The sequence below is a fragment of the Acomys minous genome (genome assembly GCF_964271855.1).
Source record: "Acomys minous genome assembly, chromosome: 6".
In the NCBI taxonomy this organism is placed as follows: Eukaryota; Metazoa; Chordata; class Mammalia; order Rodentia; family Muridae; genus Acomys; species Acomys minous.
Window position 1 is genome coordinate 36,468,859 of NC_140487.1, and position 27,671 is coordinate 36,496,529.

General features: G+C 43.9%; 2 protein-coding genes across 6 annotated transcripts in view; one reads left to right on the forward strand and one right to left on the reverse strand.

The window, feature by feature from the left end:
• The window catches only part of FBXL13 (F-box and leucine rich repeat protein 13), a 209,671-nt gene that overhangs the window by 96,844 nt on the left and 85,156 nt on the right, over positions 1-27,671 (reverse strand). For all 5 annotated transcript variants that reach the window (XM_084787279.1, XM_084787275.1, XM_084787278.1 and 2 more), the window contains 3 exons: positions 25,819-25,871; positions 20,176-20,276; positions 8,383-8,512 (listed from right to left, as the gene is read on the reverse strand). In XM_084787279.1, the coding sequence (XP_084643405.1) occupies positions 8,383-8,512; positions 20,176-20,276; positions 25,819-25,871 (284 nt within the window). The remainder of the gene's footprint in view (positions 1-8,382; positions 8,513-20,175; positions 20,277-25,818; positions 25,872-27,671) is intronic.
• Positions 8,298-27,671, forward strand: part of LRRC17 (leucine rich repeat containing 17) — a 31,881-nt gene continuing 12,507 nt past the window's right edge. The window contains exons 1-2 of the mRNA XM_084787287.1: positions 8,298-8,442; positions 26,673-27,601. Of these exons, the coding sequence (XP_084643413.1) occupies positions 26,800-27,601 (802 nt within the window). The 5' untranslated portion in view covers positions 8,298-8,442; positions 26,673-26,799. The remainder of the gene's footprint in view (positions 8,443-26,672; positions 27,602-27,671) is intronic.

A 27,671-nucleotide genomic window follows, 5' to 3' on the forward strand; every position in this document is an offset into this window, starting at 1 on the left:
TAAATAACTGGGCTACTGAAAATAGAATTATTTTCCAAGACTGGATGGGATTTGTGACAGCTGTTCTAGAGGCTGGACCACAATTGCAGTGGTTAACATGGTGGAGGGAAGAAGTCATGAATATTGAACAGTGAAATAGAGCAACGGGGATGAATACTGTAAAAGATCAGTTGCTAGGTGAAGGGTAGTACTCTGATATACAAGAAAGATTCAATTTGACGACACAGTATCTCTTAGTGGCTTTAAGAGCTTGGGACAAAGTTGAGGAGCCTGGGAAAAGCCCCATCTCCTTTACTAAGATTATACAAGGCTCTGGAGAAGTCTTCACTGATTGTTTACGAAGATTAGTCTTAGCTGTGAAAAAGCAGTATCAGACCCTGATGCAAGACAGGTGTTGATAATACCCTTGGCATGTGAAAAAGTGAATACCAAATGTAAAAAGTTATTAGACCATTACAGTTGTAAGCAGTGCCTATGGATGAATGAATAAGGGATAGGACTGATACTGGCTCTAACATGTACATGCGAACATCATAGCTCATAGCTAGAAGTCTCCAATAGCAAAATGTCCAGTGCTTCAATTGTGAGAAATAGTCATTTGCAAAGAGACTATGATCAAGTCACTAAAGGTCTCAGATCTCAAAATGCTCAGTGCTCCAATTTTGTGAAGTATGGTCATTTGCAACAAGATTGTTAACAAGGCATCTCTAAGGGCAATGTTTTGTTTTGTTTTTTTAAATATAAACCAGAAAGAACACCTAGCCTTCCAAGGGTATGTATTTAATGAGGTAAAGGCCACCACTGCATATCAATGCAGATATAAAAGAGGTATGCAAGGTAATTTCTTACAATTAGGAAACAGCCTTTTCTGAATGTTAATGATAAACGAACAAAAGCAGCCAAGAGATACTGGGGTCTAGGGGGAAAAAAAGCTGTGGAATTAAATCAACCTATATAGTATGATGATCTGTTAACATCAGAATGGAAACCAGTGAAAATTTTGCATTGGGGATGTGGGTTTGCTCATATTCTTACAAGAAATGAAAAGTTGTGGATGACATCAAAACATATAAAGAGTAGAAAGAGCAGGAGAGGTCTCTTGAAAGCTTTGGCCACTGACTAAAACAGCACTTATTTCATAGAAACTGACTCTGTTTATAATTTCCCACTACACCCAGCACAATTAATGGCTTAAAACAGAAAGAGAAAAATGTAGTTAGAGTTCTGAAATTTTGGTTTCCTTAAAACAACAACAACACAAAGCAAAACAACAACAACAACAACTCAGAAACAGCTGAGTACACGCCTTTAATTCCAGCATGCAGGAGAAAGAAACAGGCTGATCTCTGTGAGTTTGAGGCTAACCTCGTCTACAAAGTGAGTTCCAGGACAGGGCAGCAGAGGCGTCACACAGAGAAGCCCTGTCTTGAAATAAAACAAAACAAAACATAAACAAACAAATAGACAAAACCCCACAAAAACCCCACAGAAATATTACAAGAATGGTTTCGTTTTAATCTCAGGTGTGGGGATATGGGGCACAGCTGATTATGATTTGCCTTGAGTTCTAACAGAGGTATAGTCTTTGCCAGCTGCAAATAGTTTCTCTGATTGTGTGGCATTTGGAGTTCTGGGAATTTTTCAGAGGGCATATAAATATCAGAGCCCCAATAGGTAGGGCTGGTGGTTATTGGTCATTCAGGGCGGGAGGTTCTTAGCTATGCTCAAAGAAGGTACAAGACGAAAAAAAAAAATAGATTCAGAGATCACTATCTCCCTCATACACACACTTCTATCCTTCTTTCTTTCCTATCTAGTGATATGGGTGAAACTTGGGGGATAAAGGATGGGAAATAAAAGAACCCACAAAGTAGCAAAGACCAGCTACAAGCAAAAAAGAAAGAAATTAGATTCATGGTCTCTCTCTCTGTCTCTCTCTCTCTCTCTCTCTGTCTCTGTCTCTGTCTCTGTCTCTGTCTCTGTCTCTCTCTGTCTCTCTCCTCTCTCTCTCCCTTTCTCTTGTTCCCTTTCTCTCTCTCTCTCTCTCTCTCTCTCTCTCTCTCTCTCTCTCTCTCTCTCTCTCTCTCTCTCTCTCTCTCTCTCTCTCTCTCTCTTCTCTCTCTCCTCTCTCTCTCTCTTTCTTTCTCTTCTCTCTCTCTCTTCTCTCTCTCTTTCTTTCTTTCTATCTTTCTCTCTTCTCTTCTCTTCTCTCTCTCTCTCTCTCTCTCTCTCTCTCTCTCTCTCTCTCTCTCTCTCTCTCTCTCCACTAGCCTTCTTTCTCTGTATTTTGGTTGGGGCGGGGGCTGAAACCACAAGGATAAAAGGTGAGAAATAGAGGAATCTACAAAGTAGCAAAGGCCAAGGCCAGCAACATTGCAACATGCTCAGAGCATATAAGTAGCGGTTCATGGTGCTTTCTGTACTTTTCTGCACACACACAAGCACACACACACACACACACACACACACACACACACACACACATTCACAGGCACACGCACATACAAGCAACCATTAGAGAAGTTCCTCTGTTTATCCAGTCCATGTCTCAGCCCCAGAAAAGTAGGAAGCAGATTCAGTTCAGCTTCCTGAGTGTTAAGGGTCGCTTTGTGGTCTGTCACTTCAGTAGTCCCTCTTCTTGGGGATCTGTGACCTAACAAGAAACGACTTACCAGAGGAAAGGTTCCCCTGGAAGAGCAGCCGGTGCTCTTAACTTCCGGGCTGTCTGTCCAGCCCATCTCTTGGGCTGTCTTTAGACCCGTAAACAGCCACCCCCTTGCCAACCTCTGCATCAGGCCTAACATCCTGATAAATAGATTAAAAACTTTATGAATGTATTAAATTAACAAACTCCTATTCTCCGCCAACCAATAGGCTAAGAATGCCATCAGACAGTGTCTGAAGCCTAGGACGGAGGGTTCTCCACTGCGCCGTAACTTTGGATATATGGTTCCCACCAGCACATCCGAGAAGTGGCTTGAGTGTGACCCTTCTGTTACTGCACAAATGTCAAGAGACTGCTTCCACGCTAGAACACTGAGTAGGAAGTAACCCAAAGTTCCAGTGAGGCTTCTGGGCCATAATCAGTAACAAGTGGCCCAGAATAAATGATCTCTTTGTCTCTTTTAGGTATGAACTGTGTATTTGGGGCAGACAGGTTTTTTTTTAAGATTTTATTTATTATTTATACAGTACTCTGCCCCCATGTGTGCCTGCATGCCAGAAGAGGACACCAGATCTCATTATAGATGGTTGTGAGCCACCATGTGGTTGCTGGGAATTGAACTCAGGACCTTTGGAAGAACAGACAGTGCTCTTAACCTCTGAGCCAATCTCTCTAGCCCAGGGCAGACACATTTAACCTTACAAGTGATAAAGAAAATTCAAATTAAAAATTCAAAGTACCTTGCTTAATTCCAAACTGACCAAAAAAAACGAACTCCCTGTCATAGGAAAGGAGACAGCAAGCAGGCAGGTGCGTGGACAAATCCTGGCATTCCTGAGGAGAGCCATCACCTCATGTAATGCATCTAGCCTGTTTATCCACTCCACAGAGAACGAAGAGCACTTCTAAGACATATGGAACTGATTTTTACTCTGCACTGTAGCTCTCCATTATATACTTATTTTTCCAAACTTGGATGAGTAAAATTCTTTCTCGATACCTTCTTTGGGCAATAGTGAGCACGTTTAAGCTTCCTCCTTGGCATACTTAGGTTTACTGCTGAATTCCTGAAAGCAAAGCATGCCGCTCTGCCCTTTACCATGCCTGCCATGCAGCAGACGCTTGGCGAACACCAGTGAAAACCACTCAGGTGTAAGATCCCGTTAGAGATCTTTCTGTCCTATTAAGTTATTTCCTCTTGGTATATATATTCACGTATAGCTTCCCAGGGAACTTCCTAACAGGGGAAACATATTCTAGCTCTCAGGGCTGTCCTGATTGGCATTTTTCTTAACTTGGCACAAGCTAGAGTTATCTGAGAAAAGAGCCACAACTGAGAAAATGCCTCCGTAAGACCAGGCCGTAGGCAAGCCTAAGCGGCATTTTCTTAATTTAGTGGTTGATGGGGGAGGGCCCAGCCCACTGCGGGCTGGAGATCCTGGGTTCTTTAAGAAAAGCAGGCTGAGCAAGCCAGTGAGCACCACTCCTCAGTGGCCTCTGCATCAGCTCCTGCCTCCAAGTCCCTGGCTCCCCTCAGTGATGGACTGTACTGTGGGTCAGCAAGCAAAGATAAAACCTTTCCTCCCAAAGTTGCTTTTGTTAATGATGTTTCATTACAGCAATAGAAACACTAACACAAATACAGAACCTCTTTGTGACAGGGGGAAATATTAAGACAGTGACTCTTATTAAACAAACAAACGAATGAACGAACCCATTTAATTGAGGCTGGCTTACAGTTCAGAGGTTTAGTCCACTATCGTCATGGCAGGAAGCATGGAGGCGTGCAGGCAGACATGGTGCTGGAGGGGGAGCTGAGAGTTCTACATCCTGAGCTGCAAACAGCATTGCAGGAGATTGCGTGTCTCACTGGGTGTAGCTTGAGCACAGGAGACCTCAAAGCCTTCCTCCACAGTGACACACTTCCTCCAGCAAGGCCACACCTACTCCAACAACATCCTGTCTCAGTGCCACTCCCTATGGGCCAAGCATTCACACAGAAGCATCTACAGGGGCCACACCTGATCCTGCCACCACGGGCAGATAGGCAGGCCGACCCCCGAGGGTTGAAGCGGCTGCTCAGAAGCACAGACATGAAGCTTGCGGCGGTCTCTGCTCCACTGCTCCTTCCTCTGAGAACTGTGCTTGGTGAGTGGCCCTTTCCTTACTCCCAGGGGCTCAGGTTCAATCGCTCAATTCCTACTGCCCCCTTCATCAAGAAATAAATCTCTTTTGGATTCTCAAGCAAATAGAAATGGAGAAAGGACAAATAAAAGAAATAAACACTTGTGGTTTGAGATTTACAAAATAAAGAAAATTAGGAAGGGTGTTGTCTCGTTCTTGTATTTGTATTAGACTATTCATTCGTGTTCATGATGTGAACATATGTGCATGTGCATATGAGTGTGTGCACATGCACACATATGTGAATGTGTATACGTGTGTACATTTGTGTCCATGCCATGCACATATGTTGCATGCATGTGTGTGCATTTGTGTTCATGCTGTACATGTGTTAATGTTTACATGTATGTGTGTATGTGCATAATGTGTGTGTACATTTGTGTTCATGCCACATTCATGTATATGAATGTGTGCGGTTTTGTTCATGCTATGCACGTGTGTGTATGTACATATGTATGCATATGTGCATTTATGTTTGTGCCATTTACGTGTGTATGAGTGTGTTCACTTGTGTTCATGTGTGCGTGCATGTGCATGTTTATGTATATGTGTGTATATGCATGGGTCATGGGTGTATTTGTTCAAATTTTTGTTCATTCCATGTAGATGTATATGAATGGGTACATTTATGTTCATGCCATGCACATATGTGCATGTGCATATTGTGTGCATGTGTACGCATGCATTTGTGTTTATGCTGTGCACATGTTTGTATGTCTGTGCATGTGTATGCATATGTGTATTTGTGTTCATGCCATACATATATGTGTGAGTATGTGTACTTGTATTCATGTGTGCACATGTGTATATGTTCACATGTGTGTGTATGCATGTGCACATGTGTGTGCATGTGGAAGCCAGAGGTCAACATTAAGTATTGTTCTTCAACAGCCATCTCTTTGTGGTTTTTTTGAGACTTCTGTCTTGGTGTTTATCTTATAGATTGGTTACTTGGTACCTAGGCTAGCTAGGGTGGTTGCCTAGCAAGCCCCAGGGATTTTTGTCTCCCTGCCTCCCAGTGCTAGAAGATTACAAGTGAAGCACACTAGCACCCCTGGCTTTTTAAAAAATGTTGGCTCTGAGGCTTGAACTCAGTTAAGCACGTTGGCAAGGCATGCTGATTGAGCTTTCTCCTAAAGCCCAAGAGTTTTATTCTTACATGTACAGACCACATTTAAATAGCAACTGAGGCCACAGAGACAACGAACTAGATGGTATCACTGTCTGTAAAAATGCATGCATGCAAGGATATTATCAAACAGATGGAAGGGCTACAAGCTGAGGATGAGAACACGCCCCATTTCAAAGGGAGAAGGCGGACTCAGCTGCAACTTACCCCTGCCATGTGGGAGGTGCATCCCCTTATTCTGTAGATAGCTCCAGCCTTTGATTTCACTTATTTTTAAATCTAGGGTGTGTGTGTGTGTGTGAGAGAGAGAGAGAGAGAGAGAGAGAGAGAGAGAGAGAGAGAGAGAGAGACTCTACAATTTTAAACATTGGCTTAATTACAGGGTTTCTCTGTGTATCCTTGGCTGGCCTCGAACTCACAGAGAACTCTGCCTGCCTCTGCCTCCTCAACTGCTGGGACATTGGCTCAGTTTTCCATGACGGAGCAATTATGTTGGGCAGTAGAACACAGGGCTATAACTTCTTACTTAGACTCTACTATGTCTGGAAATAATTGCCCATAGGATTGTGTATGTGTGTGTGTGTGTGTGTGTGTGTGTGGTGTAGGAGTGTGTGTATATGTGTGTGTGCATGAGTGTGGGTGGCATAAGTGTGTTTGTGTGCATGAGTGTGTGTTATCATATTTTTTGGCCCCAATAAACACACACATGGAAACGAAGAAAAATGAGGAGCTAGGGCACACTGTATGAGGGTTTTTAAGACCCAGAGAGAGCCATCAGAAATGTGCTAGAGGACTTCGAGCCGGGGAGTTTGGCTGATGCAATTTATTGAGCACATGAAGTTATCTCTGTCTTCAGAAATACTCTTCTCTGTGATAGGAGTGTCCGTGGTTCCTAATTGGTGCTGATATAAGCTAGCGTTCCGCCCTCCCTGGAAGCTGGGAGATGAGGCACTATCCTCTCCGGTGTGATTATGTCGACAGGACAGCTCCCAGGTCCTGGAGGAACACATTCCTAGGCTGTAAAATGATAACAAAGCTTTCTTTAAAAGCTTTCCTCACAAAGGAGGCCGAGAAAGGACATACAGTTCCTACAGTCTCAGGCCTTCGGACTAAGTGCTTGAAGAAGAGAGACATCAGATGGCCATGGTCAAGAAGCTACCAGAAATTTAGCCAAGTTGAGGAAAACAAGGGTGCCTGCATCTTGAGTCCTGGTCAGTGCCGACGCACACCCACCAGCTACTTTCGAGGAAGTACCTGTCCTATACATTTTCAACCACAGCCGGGTGCCGACGCACACCCACCAGCTAGTTTCAAGGAAGTACCCGTCTTACACGTTTTCAACCACAGCCGGGTCTCCTCTCCTTCCTTCTCGTGCCTAGAACCCCAGGAAGCTACGTTCAGGGAGCAGCGTGTCTGCGTGCGGATACTATCCATTTGCTGCCCCTGTGGTCTCCACCGCCAGGTGCTTGCTTATAACTCGAGCTACGCCACTGGCTTCTATCAGATGTGCGATCCTAGCTAGTTTGTTCCACCACATGCAACTTTGGGAAGTGGGCGCAAAACCCTCGCAAGCAGTCAACCCACTGTATGGAGAGTAAGCCGCGCCTAACACAAAACAACTCGATAAGCGGCAACTAAAGCTAGTTGTGGTTAGACAGTCATTGTAGCTCGTTCTCGCCTGTGTTGCATTGTAAAGCGCATAGTAGGAGATCAATATCTACACATACACAGAGATGTGGGAGAAAATTCAGTTACAAGTATAGCTTCAATCTATCAAAACTATGGATGGCAGAAGAAACTGTGCATGAGGCACCGAGTGCATCTGAAAGCCTGTGCCCGCCCGCCCCCCACAGCTTTATGGGGCTTCTTACCCAAGTTCCCTAACCCTGGTTCCATCATCTTAAAACATTTTCCCACACAGACCTCACATCTTCATGGTATTTAGCACATGAGTGTAATAGAGTTTTTAAACATTTACAGTCCTTGCTGTGGGACTTTCCTTTCCCACATTTCTTGCTTATAGTGTTTTATCCAGGGAAAAGCCCACTGGGGACCTGACTGAGTGTGTACCCTACCCCATATGTTTGTATCTTAGTGGCTCCATAAAGTTTTGGAGATTTGGACTCTGCCCTCTAACCATGCTCAGAAGTGGTCCGTTTCATCATCCAATGAGCTCTGCCTGTTTGTTGATGTGACGCGCCCGTGGACAGAAGCCAGGCGCCTATAGTAGCAATCCTGGAGAAAAACTGAAGCAGCTGCAGCCATGTAATTTAAAACCTTCGCAGAGTGTGCTCCGCTCTCTGCACAGTGTTAGTGCAACATGAGGGCTGCACGCAGCTGGCTCTCCGGAGGACGACCTCGCCCGCCGCCGCTGGGCAGAGAGCACTGAGACTGGGAAGCAAACCTGGGTGCAGCCGGAAAGGTCCAGATAGATGAGCTTGTGGCATCCGTTCCCCAAGTTCAGGTACTGTAAACCTTTGTCGGTGAACTTTCGGCAGTAAGCCAGACTCAGATTCTGTAGGTTGTGGAAGTACCTGGAGCGAGGGGGGAGCAGAAAAGGGAGGAAGGGAAGTCACACTTCAGCTTTCCTCACATCTTTCGTGAGCCACTATGACAAAGAGAACGAAAGAAGGCCATATTCGCCCCCTGCCCTCTCCTTCAGACATGCAGCAGTTAAACAATCGCTGTCTCTCTTGTGAGGTGAAGGAGGTTTTAGTGAGAGAGCAGCTAATGTATGGTTGTATTTCAAAGGAAAATAAAGGATATCTGGGTAGGTTTTACAAAACTCGATGGGCTAAGACTCTTTTTGGATGGGAGTAGGAGGAGCCTTGCATGCATACTATTTGAAAGTTTGTCGCTGAGACCCAAGTTTGAGTTTACTTTCTAGTTTTTAGCTCTCATCTTTGCCAAACTAATATGAGACACATTGAGAAAGATAAACGTTTAATGGAAACGAACTGTTTCATCGCGGTGAAGATTTGGGACGGAGAGAAGACAAAAACCTAACATGACAGAGGCTCTTAAAAGGGGTCTGGCTAAAAAAAAAAAAAAAAAAGATTTAAAAACTAGAGATTTCAACATGCACGGTTTTGTGAGTAACGGTTTCCTTATGGTAACTGAAAATAACCGTTTAAACTGATGTGCATCCAGGACTTAAAGATGGGTTACGAACAGTGAGAAACTAAGTGGGCACTACTTGAAAAAGAATAAAAATTACACAGGAGGCTGTCAATCGCAGTGGAGTTGCAGCAGAGGAAATATGCCATTACCACGGGGACCAAAATGAGAGCTTCCAGAAGCAAAGGGGGCAGTTAGGATGAGTCTGTCCGACCACGTAAGGCTGGCACTACTCCGTGAACAAGCTTCTCAGCCCTCTTCAGCATGGCAGCCTTTAATAAGTGTAAGGGCTCTTGCTGCCTGCTTGTGCAATAATTACCAAGATGCCTCTGTTAGGAACCTGCAACAGCTTAGCGGCAAATGGGTAAGCTAGAAGAGGCAAGAGAAAGTGCCTCTCTGCCTCTTGTATCAGGCTTGCAGATCAAGCTAATTGTCACATACAATGGGCAAATAAGATATGCAAACTTTGAACAGAGATTAGATTTAGCCCTAAACTTGAAAACCAAGGCTATATGATCTAATGGTTCGATTCCACGTGGAGTTACTGATTGAGAACACACGTCCCCCTCTGGGAACGGCTGTGTGCATGAGATCCTATAGAAGAGCCAAGAAAGCCTTTGGACCACAGTGGCAGTGGGCTGGACCTGGAGAGAGAGCCGTCTCCAACATCCGGAGACACGCCCCTCCCCCAGCACCCCAAGCTGACTGAGAAATGCCTTCTCTTTCCCTCTCTTGAACAGAGCTTGGGGTGTTAGTTCTCACAATCGCTCTCTAATGTTGATAGGGGCTGTGAAGTAGGCAGAACAACACCGTGGAAAATACACACAAATTTGGACTCTGACCAAACTGAAATAGAACCATAGCCTTGATGTTGACTGTAACGTTGCTACCCTGCTGCAGATTGCCTTCCTGCTAAAGTAGAGATGATCCTGTCTTTTGATTAGGAGTTTCCACCCCACTCCCACCCCCGCCCTTAGCAGACAGTGGGGCTACAGCTTTCCTGGCCCTCAATTTTCTTATCTCTAATGTGGATTTGATCCCATCTGCTCTTGCCTTTGAGAAGTGTGAAAAATTAAATGAGTACTCAGATGGAATAATATCACCAAGAAGGTAATTTCTGATCACTGAAAACAGCAGGGACACAGCTGGCTTTGAGTTTTTGCCTTGTTATTATGACTGCTACTACTATGTCCAAAATAGCAATTTACTGTGCTTTAAATTCACTTTATGTGTATGGGTATGCATGTATGTCAGTGTGTTTGTATGTGTGCCTGCATGTATCTCTGTGTGTGAATGTGTGTATGTGCCTGCACATCTGTGTATGTCAGTGTGTGTTTGTATGTGCGCCTGCATGTATGCATGTGTGTGTGAATATGTGTGTGTGCCTGCACATCTGTGTATGTCAGTGTGTGTTTGTATGTGCGCCTGCATGTATGCATGTGTGTGTGTATATGTGTATGGGTGCCTGCGTGTCTGTGTATGTCAGTGTGTGTTTGTATGTATACCTGCATGTATGCATGTGTGTGTGAATATGTGTGTGTGCCTGCATGTCTGTGTATGTCAGTGTGTGTATGTACGCCTGCATGTATGCATGTGTGTGTGAATATGTGCATGGGTGCCTGCATATCTGTGTATGTCAGTGTGTGTTTGTATGTATACCTGCATGTATGCATGTATGTCTGTGTGTGTGTGTGCCTGCACCCACACATACCAGAGAACAGCTTCCACTGCTATTCCTAAGATGATATTCACTGTGTTTTTTGAGACAGGGTCTCTTATGCCAAGCACACTAGCCAACTGGGCAAAAAGCCCAGGGAATCCGCCTCGCTCTGCCTTCCTGAGATGACAAACTCAAGGACCACAACTGGCTTTTTTTTTGTTACACAGTTTCTGGCAGATCAAACTCAGGTTTCAGGCTTACAAAAATAAGAACTTTATCAACTAAGCAATTATCCCAGGCCAAGATCTTCATTATTTTTATGGAGTTTGCACTATCTTCATTTAATGGAGTAGATGCTTGTCTGCAAGTCTATAGGGTGTCACATGGGGTTTAGACCTTGGCCAAACCTCCTATCATTCTACCTCCTTAAATTGACTCAATCAGTTAGTAAATATCAAAATGGTGAATTAAGTGAGGCACTTACTTGAAAAGATACTGTTGGTAAACTGTAAGGCCTATAGACCCTTTAGCATAATACTTTACAATTTTCTTATCTTTTGTGGTGTGTATGTGTGTGTGTATGTGTGTGTATTGTGTGTATGTGTTTGAGAGTGCATGTATATGTGTGTATATGTGTGTGAGAATGTGAGTATGTGTATGTGTGTGTGAGTGTATGTGTGTGTGAGTGTGTGTGTGTGTGTGTGTGTGTGTGTGTAATTGCTCAGCACTGAACTGGAGGTCAGAGGACAACTTTCAGGAGCTGGTTCTTCCTTCCTGGCACGTAGGTCCCAGGGGTTGGACTGAGGTAGCTTTACTCACTGAGCCATTTCTTCTGTTCCCCTGTATTTCAGCTAAAGCTTAGTTGAAGCAGAAAGGGTTTTCACACTCTAGAAACCCATAAGCAGGAGCTGGGGAAGATAATCAAGAACACTTGCTGTTCTTCCAGAGGACTGCAGTTCAGTTCCCAGCACCTGTGTCAGATGGCACACAGCCATCCCTAACTTTGGCTCCAGGAGATCAGATGTCTCTGGCCATTAGGGCATCTACATTCATATGCTTACACCGATATGCAGACACACACACACACACACACACACACACACACAGAGAGAGAGAGAGAGAGAGAGAGAGAGAGAGAGAGAGAGAGAGAGAGAGAGAACCTCACAGACACCTGAATTCTTTCCCTTTGCTGGCAAGGGCCACCGGCTGCAGGTTAAAAGTCTCTATGGCCAGCAAGGAGGTTATTAGACTAAAAGGCTCTATTGCTCCCAAGTTGAAAGTCTCAACCAGCTTTCCTTCATCCTGAGTGCAAAATGGGAGGGAATCTTAGCAGCCTCGAGGACCCTTTCTGGTGATTTCCAGTGCTAGGGACAGAAAGCTGCTAGGATGCAGAGAAGAGCTGGTTAACAGTGGAAACACTTGTGGCAAAGTTGTACTGCACTGATATATATATTTAAAACTGGGCAAAGAAAGCTGGGTGGTGGTGGTGCACACTTGAAAGGCAGAGGCAGGAGGTTCTCTATGAGTTGAAGGCCAACTTGGTCTACAGATCAAGTTACAGGATAGCCAGAATTACACAGAAAAACCCTATCTTGAAAAACTAAAAAAATAAAAACAAAACAAAAGGGGGAAAAAAAGTATTTTTCCTTCCAAGAAAGACCAGGTTCACCACCTTCCATTTCTGCTTTAAGAAAGAGTATTTATGGCATGTTTTATGTTTTCCTAATTATGTAAGAACTGTTTTTTATTGAGGGCATGGGTTTCTTTTTTACTTTATTTTTTTGCTACTAGTGCGATCCTTAAGAAATCACCAAGTTTTAACAGCTTTAAGAAAGACCTAAGTGTAATCCTAAGAAAACACAGATATTATTTTTGTTTTTTCTTTTAATTTTGTTTCCAGTGAAGAGCTGAACTGTTTAGGGTTGTGTCTTTAGCACCAGGGAGAGTCTGCCAGCAAGAATATAACACTATGTATTTAAAAAGACATTCCTATCAAAACCACCAGGACAAGGCCTAGTCTAGGAAGAAGGGAATTGGCAAACAGATTCTTTGAATTTGAGACTCTTTGGTTTCAAGAAGCCAAATTCTCTAGAAAATCTAAGTGGAGACACAGTCTCGTAATGAGAGTGAATGTGAGGTCTATTGAATGTGACAGCTTGCTGTGACTGCTCCTCTTTGATGAATGACAGATAACCCTAGACAGCAAGAAAATTTAAAGCCAAATAGAGGATCGATCAACCTATATAAAAATGATTGCACACCACTCACGACATCACATAAGGATCCATTAAGAAACAAGGATCGAGTTGTACAGTGATGCATGTGGCCCTTTAGCTAGCTTTTTGGGAGACCAGAAGAATCAGTTGAGCCCAACAGTTCAAGATGAGCCTATCAATCCTAACAGGGCACATATCCCTTCTTTAAAAAAAAAAAAAAGACCACCCTACCCAGATCTAGCCAATGGACAGGACATTCTCCACAGTTGAGTGGAGAGTGGGGTATGACTTTCACACGTACTCTGGTACCTCATATTTGACCATGTCCTCTGGAGGGGGAGACCTGGTGGCACTCAGAGGAAGGATAGAAGGCTACCAAGAAGAGACTTGATACCCTATGAGCATATAAAGGGGGAGGAAGTCCCCCTCAGGCACAGTCATAGGGGAGGGGAGTAAGGGGAAAATGGGAGGGAGGGAAGAATGGGAGGATACAAGGGATGGGATAACCATTGAGATGTAACAAGAATTAATTAATAAAAATGGAGAAAAAAAAAGACCAGAATAGTTTTACTCCCAACTGTATGCCTAGAAGGCTTTGCACATTGTAGTTGATTGCCATGGATAAATAAGTGAGTGCTTCCCATGGATGCAGTAAAGATGAAATCGCTGGTCTTCTGGGATGCCGCGACTGAACAGGCAGAGAGTTAGGCAGGAAAAGAAAGGCTTCCCCGCCACAAGGAAGACAAGCCTGAAGAATGAGATGACCAGAGGCTTCTCTTGGGCAACCCATACAGTTATGTTTAACTGGATAATGTTGGGGACAGTAAGGGAAGAGTCTAGACACACATGGCTGTTCTAGGATGACTCTTCCTGAGGCATGAGTCAGAGCAAACCAGAGGAAGGAGTACCACAAGAGGCAGGACGAGCAGGATGCTCCACAAGGAAGAACCCAAGAACACTGCCAAGGCTGCGGTAACAGAAATGACAGGGAAGGGATTCCACTCAGAAAACAGTATGAGGTAAAGATGTCCTTCTTGGGAGATGGGTTGGCAGGGGAATGAGAGAACCCCTCAGGTTGTCCTGACTTCCACAGGCACATGTGGCACATGCCCCCACCCCCAAAGAAAGACAAATGAATGATGAAAAAGAGCTGTGGGCAGCTCTCACTTTTAACTTTAGAAAACTAAGTCTCCAAAGAAGTGAGAGAAAAATACTCATGTGAAAACTGGCACATTGATGTCACCAAGAAGAACAACCATCTTCTTTTTATTATTTTTCTTTCTGGCAACTGATTTCTTTGAAAAGAAGTACTAAAGGCGATGAAGAGGAATGACAAGCAACAACAGCCATCATTTCTCTGGTTATTTACAGTTTAAAGAAGAATTCTGCATACCCAAGCATGTTTGGAACAATAGAAAATAAAAATAGACAGTCACTATGAAACATATTTTTATCATAGATAAGTTACTACATGCTTTTTTTTTCATATGACAAAACCCATCAGCATCAAGGAGAATTTATTCCAAATGTTCACTGAATGGAAAGAACCAGAAATTACAACTAAAACAAAATTCTCATGCGGAATTCAACTTTTCTATCTTTTCCACTAAATTATATATTCATTTGTAAAAATAAACATGCCTAAAACACTGTTTGATCATAGCCACACGAGTATGTTATGTTACCTACGGGGAAAGGAGCATGTTAGCATACTGTCAGCAAGAATGTTTTAAGTTTAGAAGGCAGAGGAGGGGGTCAACCATGGTGGATCACATGTGTAAGTCCTGTATATAGAAGGCTGAGACAGGAAGACTACCACAGGTTCAAGCCAGCCTGAGCTACACAGTGAGTTTTAAGCCACCCTAGGCTATTGAGTGAGACCTATTTCTGATTAAAAAAAAAAAAAAGAAAGAAAGAAAGAAAAAGAAAAGAAAAGAAAGAAGGAAGGAAGGAAAAAAGAAACCAATTTATAAAATAATATAATTTACTTTCAAATCATCTACTTTGCAAATTCAGGTTTTAACATAAATTTTTATTTTATACTATTTTAAAGATATTAATATTTAGAACTTTCTTCTTTAGTAGGCATAAACAATAAGCATTAAAAAAAATAGAAGCCAGCAGCCAGGCAGTGGTGCATGCCTTTAATCCCAGCATCTGGAAGGCAGAGGCAAGTGGATCTGAGTTCGAAGTCAACCTGATCAACAACATGAGGTGCAAGACAGCTGGAGTGTCTGAGTTAGAGTTTTATTGCTGTGGAGAGACACCTTGACGGAGGCAACTTTTATCAAGAAAAACATTTAATTGGGGCTGGCTTATGGTTCAGAGATTTAGCCCATTATGGCGGTGGGAAGATGTCAATATGCATGCAGACCTAGTGCTGAAGAAGGAGCTAAAAGTTTTACATATTGATCCACACACAGCAGGAAGAGACTGTGAGCCACACTGGGCATAGGTTGAGCATTGCAGACCTCAAAGCCCGCCCCCACAATGACACACTTCCTCCAACAGCAGGAAGAGACTGTGAGCCACACTGGCATAGCTTGAGCATTGCAGACCTCAAAGCCCGCCCTCACAATGACACACTTCCTCCAACAGCAGGAAGAGACTGTGAGCCACACTGGGCATAGCTTGAGCATTGCAGACCTCAAAGCCCGCCCTCACAATGACACACTTCCTCCAACAGCAGGAAGAGACTGTGAGCCACACTGGCATAGCTTGAGCATTGCAGACCTCAAAGCCCGCCCTCACAATGACACACTTCCTCCAACAGCAGGAAGAGACTGTGATCCACACTGGCATAGCTTGAGCATTGCAGACCTCAAAGCCCGCCCTCACAATGACACACTTCCTCCAACAGCAGGAAGAGACTGTGAGCCATACTGGCAAAACTTGAGCATTGCAGACCTCAAAGCCCGCCCCCACATTGACACACTTCCTCCAACAAGGCCACACCTTCCAATAGCACCATTCCCATAAGGGCCATTTTTATTCAAACTACCACATGCCATTCCCTGGCCCCCAGAGACATATAGCTGTATCCTAAGGTGAAATGCATTTAATCCAGCTTCAGGAGTTTTATAGTCTATCACGGTCTCAACCATGTGAAAGTCCAAAGCCCAGAATCTCCTCTGTGAGTCACAGCAATCTCTTAACTGCAATCCCGTATAAACGCAAATTAAAAAGCAGATGAAAACTTAGAATATATCATGGCACAGGATATACATTACCAGTCCAAAGGGGAGGAAAGGAAGGATCGTGAAGAAATCCTGGACCAAATCAAGGCTAAAACCTAGCTTGGCAAACTTCAAACCCTTCATCTCGATGCTAGGATGGAGGCCTAGGCTTGACTGTCTTGAAGTTCTGAAGACCAGGCTGGCCTTGAACTCGGAGATTCATCAGCCTGCCTCTGTCTCCGGAGTGCTGGGCTAACGGTGCGTACTGAAGCTGGTCTTTAGTTCCGTTTCACACGTCACAAGCTTAGCTGGGTGGGGTCTTGCCCTGAGGGCTCCACTCCCTTTATTCCATTTAATATTAGGTTTTTCTTTAGTCGATTTATCTCGCTGAGCACAGGACTTAGCTCCGTTCTACCTTCTGGTGTCCCCCTTTCTCCTCAAATTGTCCATTTTGTAAGTTCCCTTGCTCAATTGCTCCTTTTCACTATAGATCTCTGTAGATTTCATTATAGACCACTAATAACCACACCACAGGGTCAGCACTAGGCTGTTCGGAAAGTTCCTCTGCCAACGCAACTAATCCAAAACTCTTCAGACTTTTCAGACAAGGGTAAAAATAATAGCCACATTCTTTACCAAAATGTCAAAAGAACCATCTCTAGGCCACGTGCTAATATTCTTCTCCTCTGAAACCTCTTGAGCCAGGCCCCCACCACTCAAATCACCCACAGCGCCACTGTCTTCCGAGCTCCTACTTAAAGCCCCACTTAAAGGGCTCAACTGCTTTTCTAATCCCAAAGTCCACATTCCTCCAGACAAAAGAATGGTCAAGCCTCTCAAAATAAAATCGCAGTCCCTGGTATCAAATTCTATCTTAGGGTTCTGTTGCTATAAAGAGACACCATGACCTTGGCAACCCTTATTTTAAAAAAAAACAAAAAACAAAACAAAACCCAAAGAAACCCAAAAACAAAATTTAAGTGGGGCTGGCCACACCTCCCAATAGTGCCCCTCCCCATGGCCCTGTAGAAGCCATTTTTATTTCAAACTACCACATGAGGCTATACAGAGAAACTCTGTCTTGAAAAACAAAAAATAAAATAACAGCTAGCTACATGCTACTGACAAAACGCAATTAAGGTTTAAGACACGGGGACTCATAGTTATTCTACAAAATGCATCAACAAAGGAAAACAAAGGTGAGGCTATTAGCAGATTTTTAAACATTCAAGGTCAGTGTGACGGTGTGTGCCTGTAATCACAGCACTCAGAAGGCTGTGGCAGGAGGATTGCAAGTTTGAGGTCAGCCTAGGCCAGCCAGTGAGAGCCTGTCTCAAAAAAAAAAAAAAAAAACCCACCCACACACACAAATCACTAAGCAACTTTAACCAGGAAAAAGAATATCATCTGAAGTGGAGGGAAAGCAAATAAAGCCTGACACTTTATGTGTAAAATAAAAATAAACTATAAGCTTGATTACACCCACTATTACACTATGAAATGTCAAGAAGATCTATGTAAAAGTGTACCCTTATGCCCAGAAGTTTGTTCTCTTAAACAAATTCTCTTCACTTTAAACATTCATGGGTATACTGAAACTAATTAGAAGCTAGTCCTTGAAGAAATCTGAATTCCAAAAAGCAGAAATAATTCAGTCCATATTTCTTCTACAATTAAAAACAGAAGTTTAATCATAGAACCACAAAACACTTTAAAGAAAGAATTCTTCTCTAAGTATTAGGTCAAAAAAGAAATAAAATATAAACTACTTTTTTGGAAAATGGAAATAGTATTTAACAAGTCTGATATGCTTTTCCCAAATTTTTAATTAGAAATAATTACCTAGCTCTTTCATTTTAAGTGAAAGGTTTAAAAGGATACTTGCATCTCATATTCCAACCCAAGAAGGAACATTTAGTAAATAAAGTTAGAAAATATAGTCAGAAAGGTTGTTCTTAATAATGACAACTAAAACACATCTATGAATAGCTTAAAACTTTTTTCTGATCAAAGTAAAAATTTGCTGAGATGTATGAACTTTGAAAAAAATGTGAAAATACTGTTTCAAAGAGTATATTACATCTAAATTATTATTTTATCTTTAATTATGAATATATTGATAAACATATAATTAGTTCTCCAAAAATTGTACAAATATGTTTTACTGTACATTTTTATATCTTACTATCTTATAGAGAGCAAAGGTTAGGTAACACACAATTTACAGATCCTAACAAAGTACACAATATGAGTTGTAGTCAGTTCCGTGTAGCCATTGGTTCTTACACAATACTCTCATTTGCCAAACTCTTACAGAGGCGGCCCAGCATGAGCATAGTTCCGTGGGCTACGTTATAACCACTGTTGCCAAACATTACATCCATTTACATTCTAGAAAGGGTTAGGCAAACTGAGACTGACCTCACCTATCCATACAGAAGTGCTTCCATACTGCCGCCATTTTTGTGCTAGTCATAATGTACTGGGCTACAGGCATGACAGACTTTTACATTTAATCTGCTTTATAAATTGCCTTTCCCATCTAAAACAATTGTCAAAACAATAATTCAAGTCTGTTTTGTCACATTAGCCAATTTTCATGGTGTGTAGCACTCCGTGCCGGCCCCTTCCAAGCTAATGGATTGGGCAGGTTACCGAAGGAGGCCATAAAATCCCCAGAGATGTGGGCAAAATTATATGTAAAAAGATACTAGGAACGACTGTGTCTTAGGTACTTACTGCCTGTCTAAAATGTTTAAATATATAAGGAGGGACCACACAGAACGGAAGTCGATAAATAATATTGGGTGATCAGCTATAACAGATGGAGATTGTAAAACCATGGCTGGGAGACCACACATAAACATACTTGGGGCCACATGGGTCATGGTTTGTTGGCCTCCACTTTGAATCGTTGCTCTATCACTAAAATAGATTCTAAGTGGATTATATGCCTGACTTAAAAAAATAATAATAATACAGGAATAAAAAGCAAAAGCTTATTAGGTGCCTGGCTAGTTTCTCCGTGTTTCAAAATATCTAGAGGAATTCTAACAGGGAGCTTTTGCGGAACTGATTGAAACAGGAAGTGCCATGCCACGTTTACGACGTCTGCCCATTTGTCGAAGATTATTAGAGTCAGACATAAAGAAACTGCCACCCAGAATTTTTTTTTTCTGTTTTTAAGCTTTTCCAAATGTCTTATTGTTAGTTTTCAAAGGATCTCAAAAAGTTATAGTCTGGAAAAAAAAGTTCAGTCTTTCACAATGGTTTGAGAAATATTTTCCCAAAGTCAAACTTGAACATGTCCCTGGGACCAGATACAGTGCCTGGCTAGTCTCTCCACAGTAAACACTGGGAATAATGGAATCAGATAAAATTGTGTAAAGTTGAAGATTCTGCCAGATTCTGTGCTTTTCTCTAGAGAAGGGTTGGCTAAGGGATAGCATCTGCCACATTCTGGGGACATCAGAGTTGACAGAACTCAGCGGTGTGGGCTCCCTGGAGGTGGTGTCATCTCAATGGGACACAGGGACACTTGGAACCTGGACAGCAGTGTGCACAGGCCAAGGAGGGGGCCATGTTGGAGATCTGTTAGGGTAAAGTCCCAGATACCGGAAAGGAAGGGGGAGGCAGGGACAGGCTCAGATGCCAGGAAGGGGAACAGGAAGAGAAAGGAAGGCCCATCCCAAGCTCCTTGGGAACACTGCTATAAGAGTGACAAAAGACTGGTCAAGATGGAAGACCCCTGACCAGCTGTGCCTGTCAAGGAAAGAGAGTGTAGGCGCCAGCTCAGGGACTGGAAGACAAGTGTCCCCTTATCACGCTGCCCTGGCTGGGTGCTGATGATGGCGAGTTAGCTCTGAGGTCAAACAGAACAAGCCAAAGCCTAGAGGAATGCAATGTTTTCCGTGTGATACAAACAGTGCAAGCACCACCCACCAGAGGGCAGAGGAGCTTGAGTTCAAGGCCAGCCTGGAGCACATAGGAGACTTCATTTCATTTGAACAGACAGCCACAGGCGTTACCTGGGCAGGAGTCGCATAGTCCTGTTGGTGATAGTTGTGTTGGCTAGGTTGAGGTACAGGACCCCAGGGCAGCCCTCGGAAATGTGTCTCATCGATTCATCCTGCGCAACAAGAGAAGAAAGAAAATCACATCAAATTCTCACAGCCTTGTCTCTCGTCCCCCTTCCTGGCCCAGAAAAGCTTCATACACACGCTGGCCCTTACTGGTACTACTTCAAGTAAAAAGTAGAAACTAGTCATTCTGTTTGAAGCTTCGTTGCTCCCTCCTTTTTTTTCTTTTGAAATAAAATTTCACTGCATTGCAGTGACGTTTCATTAAAAGGTGATCCCTTTGCAAGTTCTAGTATGCAACATGAATCTCGCATTGTGACATTTGACTGTCCAGATATAGAAACGTGGTCACAAACTGACCACATTTAAAGTTTGTCTAAAGATTGGAATAGCAAACGCTCTCAACAACTGGAACATTCAAAGCAAGGCAGTGTTTAGCTCAGGCATGCCATCTGTGTGTGTGGTTAAATTTCTGTGGTTCTGATAATGATACATCTAAAAAGCTGAACTAATTTTCAAGGAATTTATGATAACTCTGAGATGGTCTCTTTTTTTCATTTTTTGTTTGTTTGTTTGTTTGTTTTTCAAGGCAGGATTTCTCTGTATGACATGGTCTCAACAGCTATATTTGAAAAGTAAAAAGTAGACAATAGACAAGGTGTCTAGCAGGCACAGGGACTGGGGCTGGGGTTGGGGTTGGGGAGGGAGGAGGCTGAGCTGAGGTAAGTACAGGCTATGGCTAGTGTGAGACTGAGAGCAATGGTGTCAAGTCTCGAGCCAAGTTGAAAAAGCCCAGACGCATGTCAAGCTCTGACTGCAATGAGCTGCTCTGCCTACGAAAAGTATAGAAAATATAGTAACTGTCAGATGTAATGGGAAGGCTGAGGCAGGAGGATCACCTTGAGTTAAATGCCAACCGGGCTACATAATAAGTTGGGCTCTAGCTTGAGCTACAGAGTGAGACCCTGTCAAAAGAAAAGAAAAGAAAGGAAACGAGGGGAGGAGAAATAGTTAACAATGGGTGTTCATTGATCTGATGGTGATTCACACATCTCCCTGGGATACACCAGGTACCAGAGAGATTAAAACCACTGAGCTTCGAGCATACTTCAGGACACTCTCTCCTGGAAGGGATAGCACACTACCGCTACCTGACTGGAGTAGGTGAGTCATCACCAGCTTGGAAACGTGGTTAGGAGCACTGAGATGGGCAGAACAGCTGAGATAGTGCTAGGGATGACAAACAGCAAGGGCCATCTGACATCCCACTCCCCACTACTTCCAGGATGCATGGATATTCGTGGTAACAAGACCCTGGGGCATGGTGATCGGTGGTTGGACACCCAGGGAGTGATTTACTGGGCAGCAAATCCTATCTTAATCAATACCCAGGGGCTCCACACAGGAAAGCTCCTTCCTGCTGGCTCCCCACATAGACAAGTGAGGCTGCTGAAAAACTCTTGTGCTCTCAGCACCGCACTCAAGCTGTTGGTAAGTTTTCTAGCCATTCAATCAGCAAGGGTAGAATTCAGATACGTGTAGACAAATCAGTGAATTTAGTACAAGTTTCCTTCAAAAAAAAAATCAAAGACAGCCATCATCATTCAAAGGGCATATTTGAACAGGTGTAAACCATGTCTTTGAAAATGTTAAGTGTGCCAATCGGGCTCACACAGAATGTGCACTTGTTTTAAAAAAAGATTCTGGCAAGGATGCAAGTGAGGTGGGACAAAGGCAGGAGAGAGAGAGCTGGCTTAGTCACCTGAGAAGGAGAAGAGAGAGAGCTGGCTCAGCCACCTTTAGAGAAGCCTGAGAAGAGAGGAGCCAAGAGGAGGGTGGTTGTGCTTTGTATGCAGTGAGGGGAAGTGTGACTCCCTTGAGCTGAGTCAGCAACCCCTGGAGGCACTTGGTCACTCACGTTCACACCACTCCCATTCTCAGTCCTTAAGAGAATACACACTCAGCCTTGAAATGTTTGAACATGAGTAAAGCTGCTTGAGCGTGCACACCGCTGAAGGGTTCACGCATTCGGTCATAGGACTCAAATTCTTCGGTGCGATTTATTTCACGTGGCAAGATGAGATGTGTCCAAGCTCATCGAATGGCTGTTACCCATCTTTAAATGCAAGCCTGTCTCCCAGCCTATGTCTCAAGGCGAGGGGGAAACAACAATAAAATAAAGCTGGATGAAATTATTAGCCCTTTATAGGTCCCAAATTTGGACAAGACTTTGATGTTCATAAACTGGACGCAGATGGCTTCGCACTGGCTTTCCTTGTAGAAGGCCAAATTCAAAGAATGCAATTTTGCATTCATACCCAGATCTAATGATCCCAAGGCAAGAACTGAAAATTAACTCGCATTAAAATTCCTTCTAACACCTAATGGGATGGCTTTAACACAGCAGGTGCTAAAAATACCCATAGAAAGAATGAATCCATCCCACAAGAACTGCACTTTAGCCCTCATGCAGTATCTGAAGACTATGATAGCAAAGATGGCACGCTCTATCCTCCCTCTCTCTCTCTCTCTCTCTCTCTCTCTCTCTCTCTCTCTCTCTCTCTCTCTCCCTCCCTCCCTCCCTCCCTCCCTCCCTCCCCGCCCCCATGAAGATGCCCGTATGCACTTGGCTGGTGGAGAAAGAGCCCAACCAGACAGAAAGAGGAATTTTTTTTTCTCTTATGTGCCCTTTGGCCTGTCTGCCCATCTGCCTGTTCCTCGATTTCTTAGGGACACTCCTGAACATAAAGTAGCACCTTGTTCATGTTGGCATGAGCCACAGAGAGGAGGAGCTGATAGCGGTGGCTTGGTGGATGGGAACCAGACAACCAATTTAAAGGCTTCATTTCTGTATTAGAAGAAAAGAGTTGAAGAGCCCTAAAGGTCTTTGTACTTTCATGTTGATATTCTATTTACTCATAAAGCATCTTCCATCTTTGGGGGAAATAAATGCTGTGCTCTGAAAATGGGACAATAAAGCTTCATGGAAAAATATGAAAAGAGGATTTTCAAAGTATTCCTTGTTCTAGAAAAGGAGTGACAGTGTAAACAGAAATATAAGAGTAGAAAGTGTGAATGCTGAGGGACTGAGATCACAGGGCCAACTCAGAAGAGAAGGAAATCTATCCTGCCAGGAAAAAAACAAAAAACAAGAACTAACCATGGAATTGCAAGGTGCTGAGAAGCCGGGAGAAAATGGTGATTTACTGGATGTGATTCCTCTTAAGGATGAGAAAAATGTTATAAAATTATTTGTGACTGTGGTGGCATAATTCTATGCACATACCACAAATCATTAAAGGGCCAAACTGCATTTGAGGTGCGGAAGAGGTGAGCATCATTCAGGCAGACATAAAAATGGGTTCAAGGACACCGTGAAATGGCATTGTGGGGACTTCGGGTGATTTAAGGTTAAAACAGGGCATACATTTGAGAAGGAATAACTGTGAATTTGGGGCATACTGCTGGGTAAAATGCTGGGAGGCAGCACTGAGGAACCAGTTAAGGTGTCTTGTCACCTGTGCCAAGGGCCTTGGCCTCTACCTGGTCTCAGTGTGTGTTGAGCTTTCCTTCTGTTCTCTCTCTCTCTCCTCAGAGACTTGTCCCATTGGCTGGGTAGACTGAGTCTCCACTTGCTTCTATAAACCCATCTGCATTTTCCCTTCCCTGTTACTCCTACCCCCTCGGCCATTTTTCTGAAAACATTTGTTTATAGCTCATACTTAACTTTCTTGCATCGCGTCCATTTCACAGCTCCGTACAACCATGTCTCTGCTCCAACATCCCGCTGGAATGGGAAATTAGGGACTGCCATGTTCGGTGATTTCCCTACTTGCCCAGTTGGGCCACTTTTTTCCAAATGCCCTCCCACCCCACGTACTGACATTCGCTCTTTGAACCTAGTCCCTTCTTGTCCTTCTTCGAATCTTCAACCTGCTCCTCAGGGTCCGTGAGGCACAACCCTGAGTCGTCTTCTCTGCTCGTCCCTTACTAGCTTAACCTCACTCATTCTTATCATGGTAACTATGCACATATACATATCAGCACAAGATGGAGTCTCAAGTTCTGTGTTGTCCACTGCCCACTATGCATTACTATAGAGTGGCATTAAGTATTAACTGCTGTTGAAGCCTTTTTTTTTTTTTTCTTTCTGCTAAGGCTAGTACCCAGGTCGTCTCTGCCACTTTCTGGCATCACCCCATCTTGCTTTTGGTTTTTGTTTGTTTGTTAAGACATGGTTTCTCTGAGCAGTCCTGGCAGTCCTGGAACTCCCTCTGTACTCAGAGATCCACTTGCTTCTGCCTCCTGAGTGTTGGGACTATTGTACCACCAGTGCCCAGCATCTGCTTTTGAATTTGAAACAGGCTCACAATAAGCTACTCAGACTTACCTTAAAGCACTCACAGCTCAGGCAGGCTTTGAACTTGCAAACTTTCTGCCTCGGCTCCTGAGTAGCTGAGATTATAGACTTGTACCACTAGGCCATTAGGCCCATCAAAGGCATACTGTGCATCAAAGTCTGACTGTCACAAAAATAAGACACATCCCTGCCTTTCCAGTCGCTTAAGTTGATGGAGGAGGCAGAAACACTGTAGTTAGCAGCTACTTCTGACAGCACTAGAGAGGAGCGGCTGGAAAGGCAGTCCTGAGAGACTATGGTGGCTGAGAGGATGGTAAGCCTTACAAAACCACAAAACCCTGCTTGAAGGTGAGGGCGAGGGCAAGGGAAGAAACAAAGCCAGGCGTCATGGTGCATGCCTTTAACCCCAGCACCTGGGAGGCAGAGGCAGGTGAATGTCTCTGAGCTAGAGCCAGCCTGGTCTACATAGTGAGACCCTGTCTCAAAAAAAAAAAAAAAAAAGAAAAGAAAAAAAGAAAAAAGGAAAGAAGAAAGGAAAAAGAAAGAAAGAGTGTTACATGGGGGAAAACAAGAGACTCCTATGGGCAGCTCACTAGAACTTAACATATACACAAGAGCAGAACAAGATGAGACTACAGAGGGAGGCAGAAGACTGCAGAGTCTCCAGGGTGTACCAATGTTAAGGTCGTTTGATTTTTTTTTCAATAGTGTATGGATGATGGAAGAAAGACCAAGGTGGGTTGGTGAGACCTGCTTGTAGAAAGAGTATTGTGAGCTGCCAATACAAAAGATATATTTGGGGGAGAGAGAAAGACAAGCGGCCAGGGCCAGGAAGGAGGAATCTGGGGATAAGTATTCATTTCCATCTTCTCTGGCATGGTTACTAATAGCCATGAAACCCACCAAAATAAGCCTCTCACCCTTGCTGGGACCCAGTCTTTTCTGTCTTATATACATAGGCATGAAATATAAACATGGTTCGTTTTTATGTAACCATTAAAAAGTTTCCATTTGCCAGAGGCTCCAGCACACGGTACATAGCCATAAGATTAATGCTAGCATTGTGCAGAGGGGGGAGGGTAAATGTTTTTGCCAATGTTTAATATAGTTTGATTTTTCCATATTCAACCCCAAAGGCACACAGAGTACATGTGTGTACTCTGCCCACCGGCCCTCCAGTGTGAGGAGTCTGGACCTACATAAATGACAGTAAATTAAACTCTCATACTCACTGTGAGAGATGGGCAGTCGGAGACGTTCAGCTCCTGCAAGTTTTTACAGTGGCCTAAATCAAACAAGGCAGACATCACTAAACAACGCACTGCGAACATTTGGTTTTTCCATCCTACATCCAATGCAACTTTTTCATTAAAAAGTAAATAGAAACCTTGGCAAGAAATGTGCTCTAAGTTATGTGGGTTGCAAGGCTCAGCAGAATTATTTCTTTGGCTTAAAAATCCATATATACACATATTATTAGTTTCTGAGTATAGGAAGAAGATGAAAAAAAACCCTATTTTAATTTTTAAAAAAAACTATATCCTTGAGGGTTTTAGCTTGAAAGTACTAGAAGAAAATTAATTTGTTTGCTTGTTTTTGTTTGTTTGTCTTCTCCCACTGCGCACAGACAAGGCAGCCCAGCTAGGGGAAAGGGATTCATTCCAAGGCAGGCAACAGATTCAGAGACAGCCCCTACTCCCAAGATCTTTAATTTCTTAACTCCACGGATAAGGAGCATAGGTTTGTATGAGTTGAGTACTGACAGTTGAGAACTCCCCACCGACCAGGCACTGAACCCCTTTCATCTGCTCAGGGACCAGGAGACACCATAAGCCCTATTTCACAGGCACTGTGCGTGAGGTTGGGTACAATCTAGCAGGAGTCTTGATTCAAACGTAAGGTCCACCCATATGTGTACTAACTAAATCCGGCAAGCAGAAAGGTGAAGAACCATCTATAGTACTTTATTGCCACTTAAACTAGAAGGCTCGGACAAGATAAAATATATCTGCTGTTTGTCATACACTGCTCAAGGTGGTCCTTAATGATTTGCTTTGTTTTTCTTTTTTTCTTCTGTCCCACCTAGGACTGCATACATACAGTACCGCAGCTGTCCTACTGTTCCTGACCAGAGTTTGTGAAGGCTACCCAAACTTAGATTTCAAAGAAATTCTTTCACTCTCCACCTGCCGTGCGGCCAGCTGGACGTCAGAATGCGCATAGTGGCCATCCTGATTCTGTTCTGCCTTTGCGGAGTTGCTGAGCCTCGCACGGCCAGCCCAGGGGTTCTGAGAAGCCAAGCCAATCCCAGCTATGGCCGCAGCCACAGCCGCAGCCACAGCCGCCCGGGTGGCGGGAAGAGAGGCTCCAGCCCAGTCAAACGCTACGCCCCAGGCCTCCCCTGTGATGTGTACACGTACATCCACGAGAAATATCTAGACTGCCAAGAAAGGAAACTCGTGTATGTGTTGCCCGACTGGCCTCAAGATTTGCTGCACATGCTGCTAGCGAGAAACAAAATCCGCGTGCTGAAGAACAACGTGTTTTCTAAGTTTAAAAGGCTAAAGAGCCTGGACCTGCAGCAGAACGAGATCTCCAAAATCGAGAGCGAGGCGTTCTTTGGTTTGAACAGGCTTACCACGCTCCTGCTGCAGCACAACCAGCTCAAGGTGCTGACGGAGGAGGTGTTCATTTACACACCCCTCCTGAGCTACCTGCGTCTTTACGACAACCCCTGGCACTGTACCTGTGACTTAGAAACACTCGTTTCAATGCTGCAGATTCCCCGGAACCGGAACTTGGGGAACTATGCCAAGTGCGGAAGCCCACCCGCACTGCGAAATAAAAAGCTGCTGGAGCTGAGCCCTGCAGAGTTATGTGATGACGAGGGAGAGGAGCAACTGGACCCCAGACCCCAAGTCTCAGGGAGACCTCCGGTCATCAGGCCCGAAGCCGACTCCACTCTGTGCCACAATTATGTGTTTCCCATACAAACCCTGGACTGCAAGCGGAAAGGTGCGTGAGTTTCTCCCTGTTTTGTTGCTGCAGGCTGTTAGGGAAGGTCCCAGGCTTATACCCCGCCCTC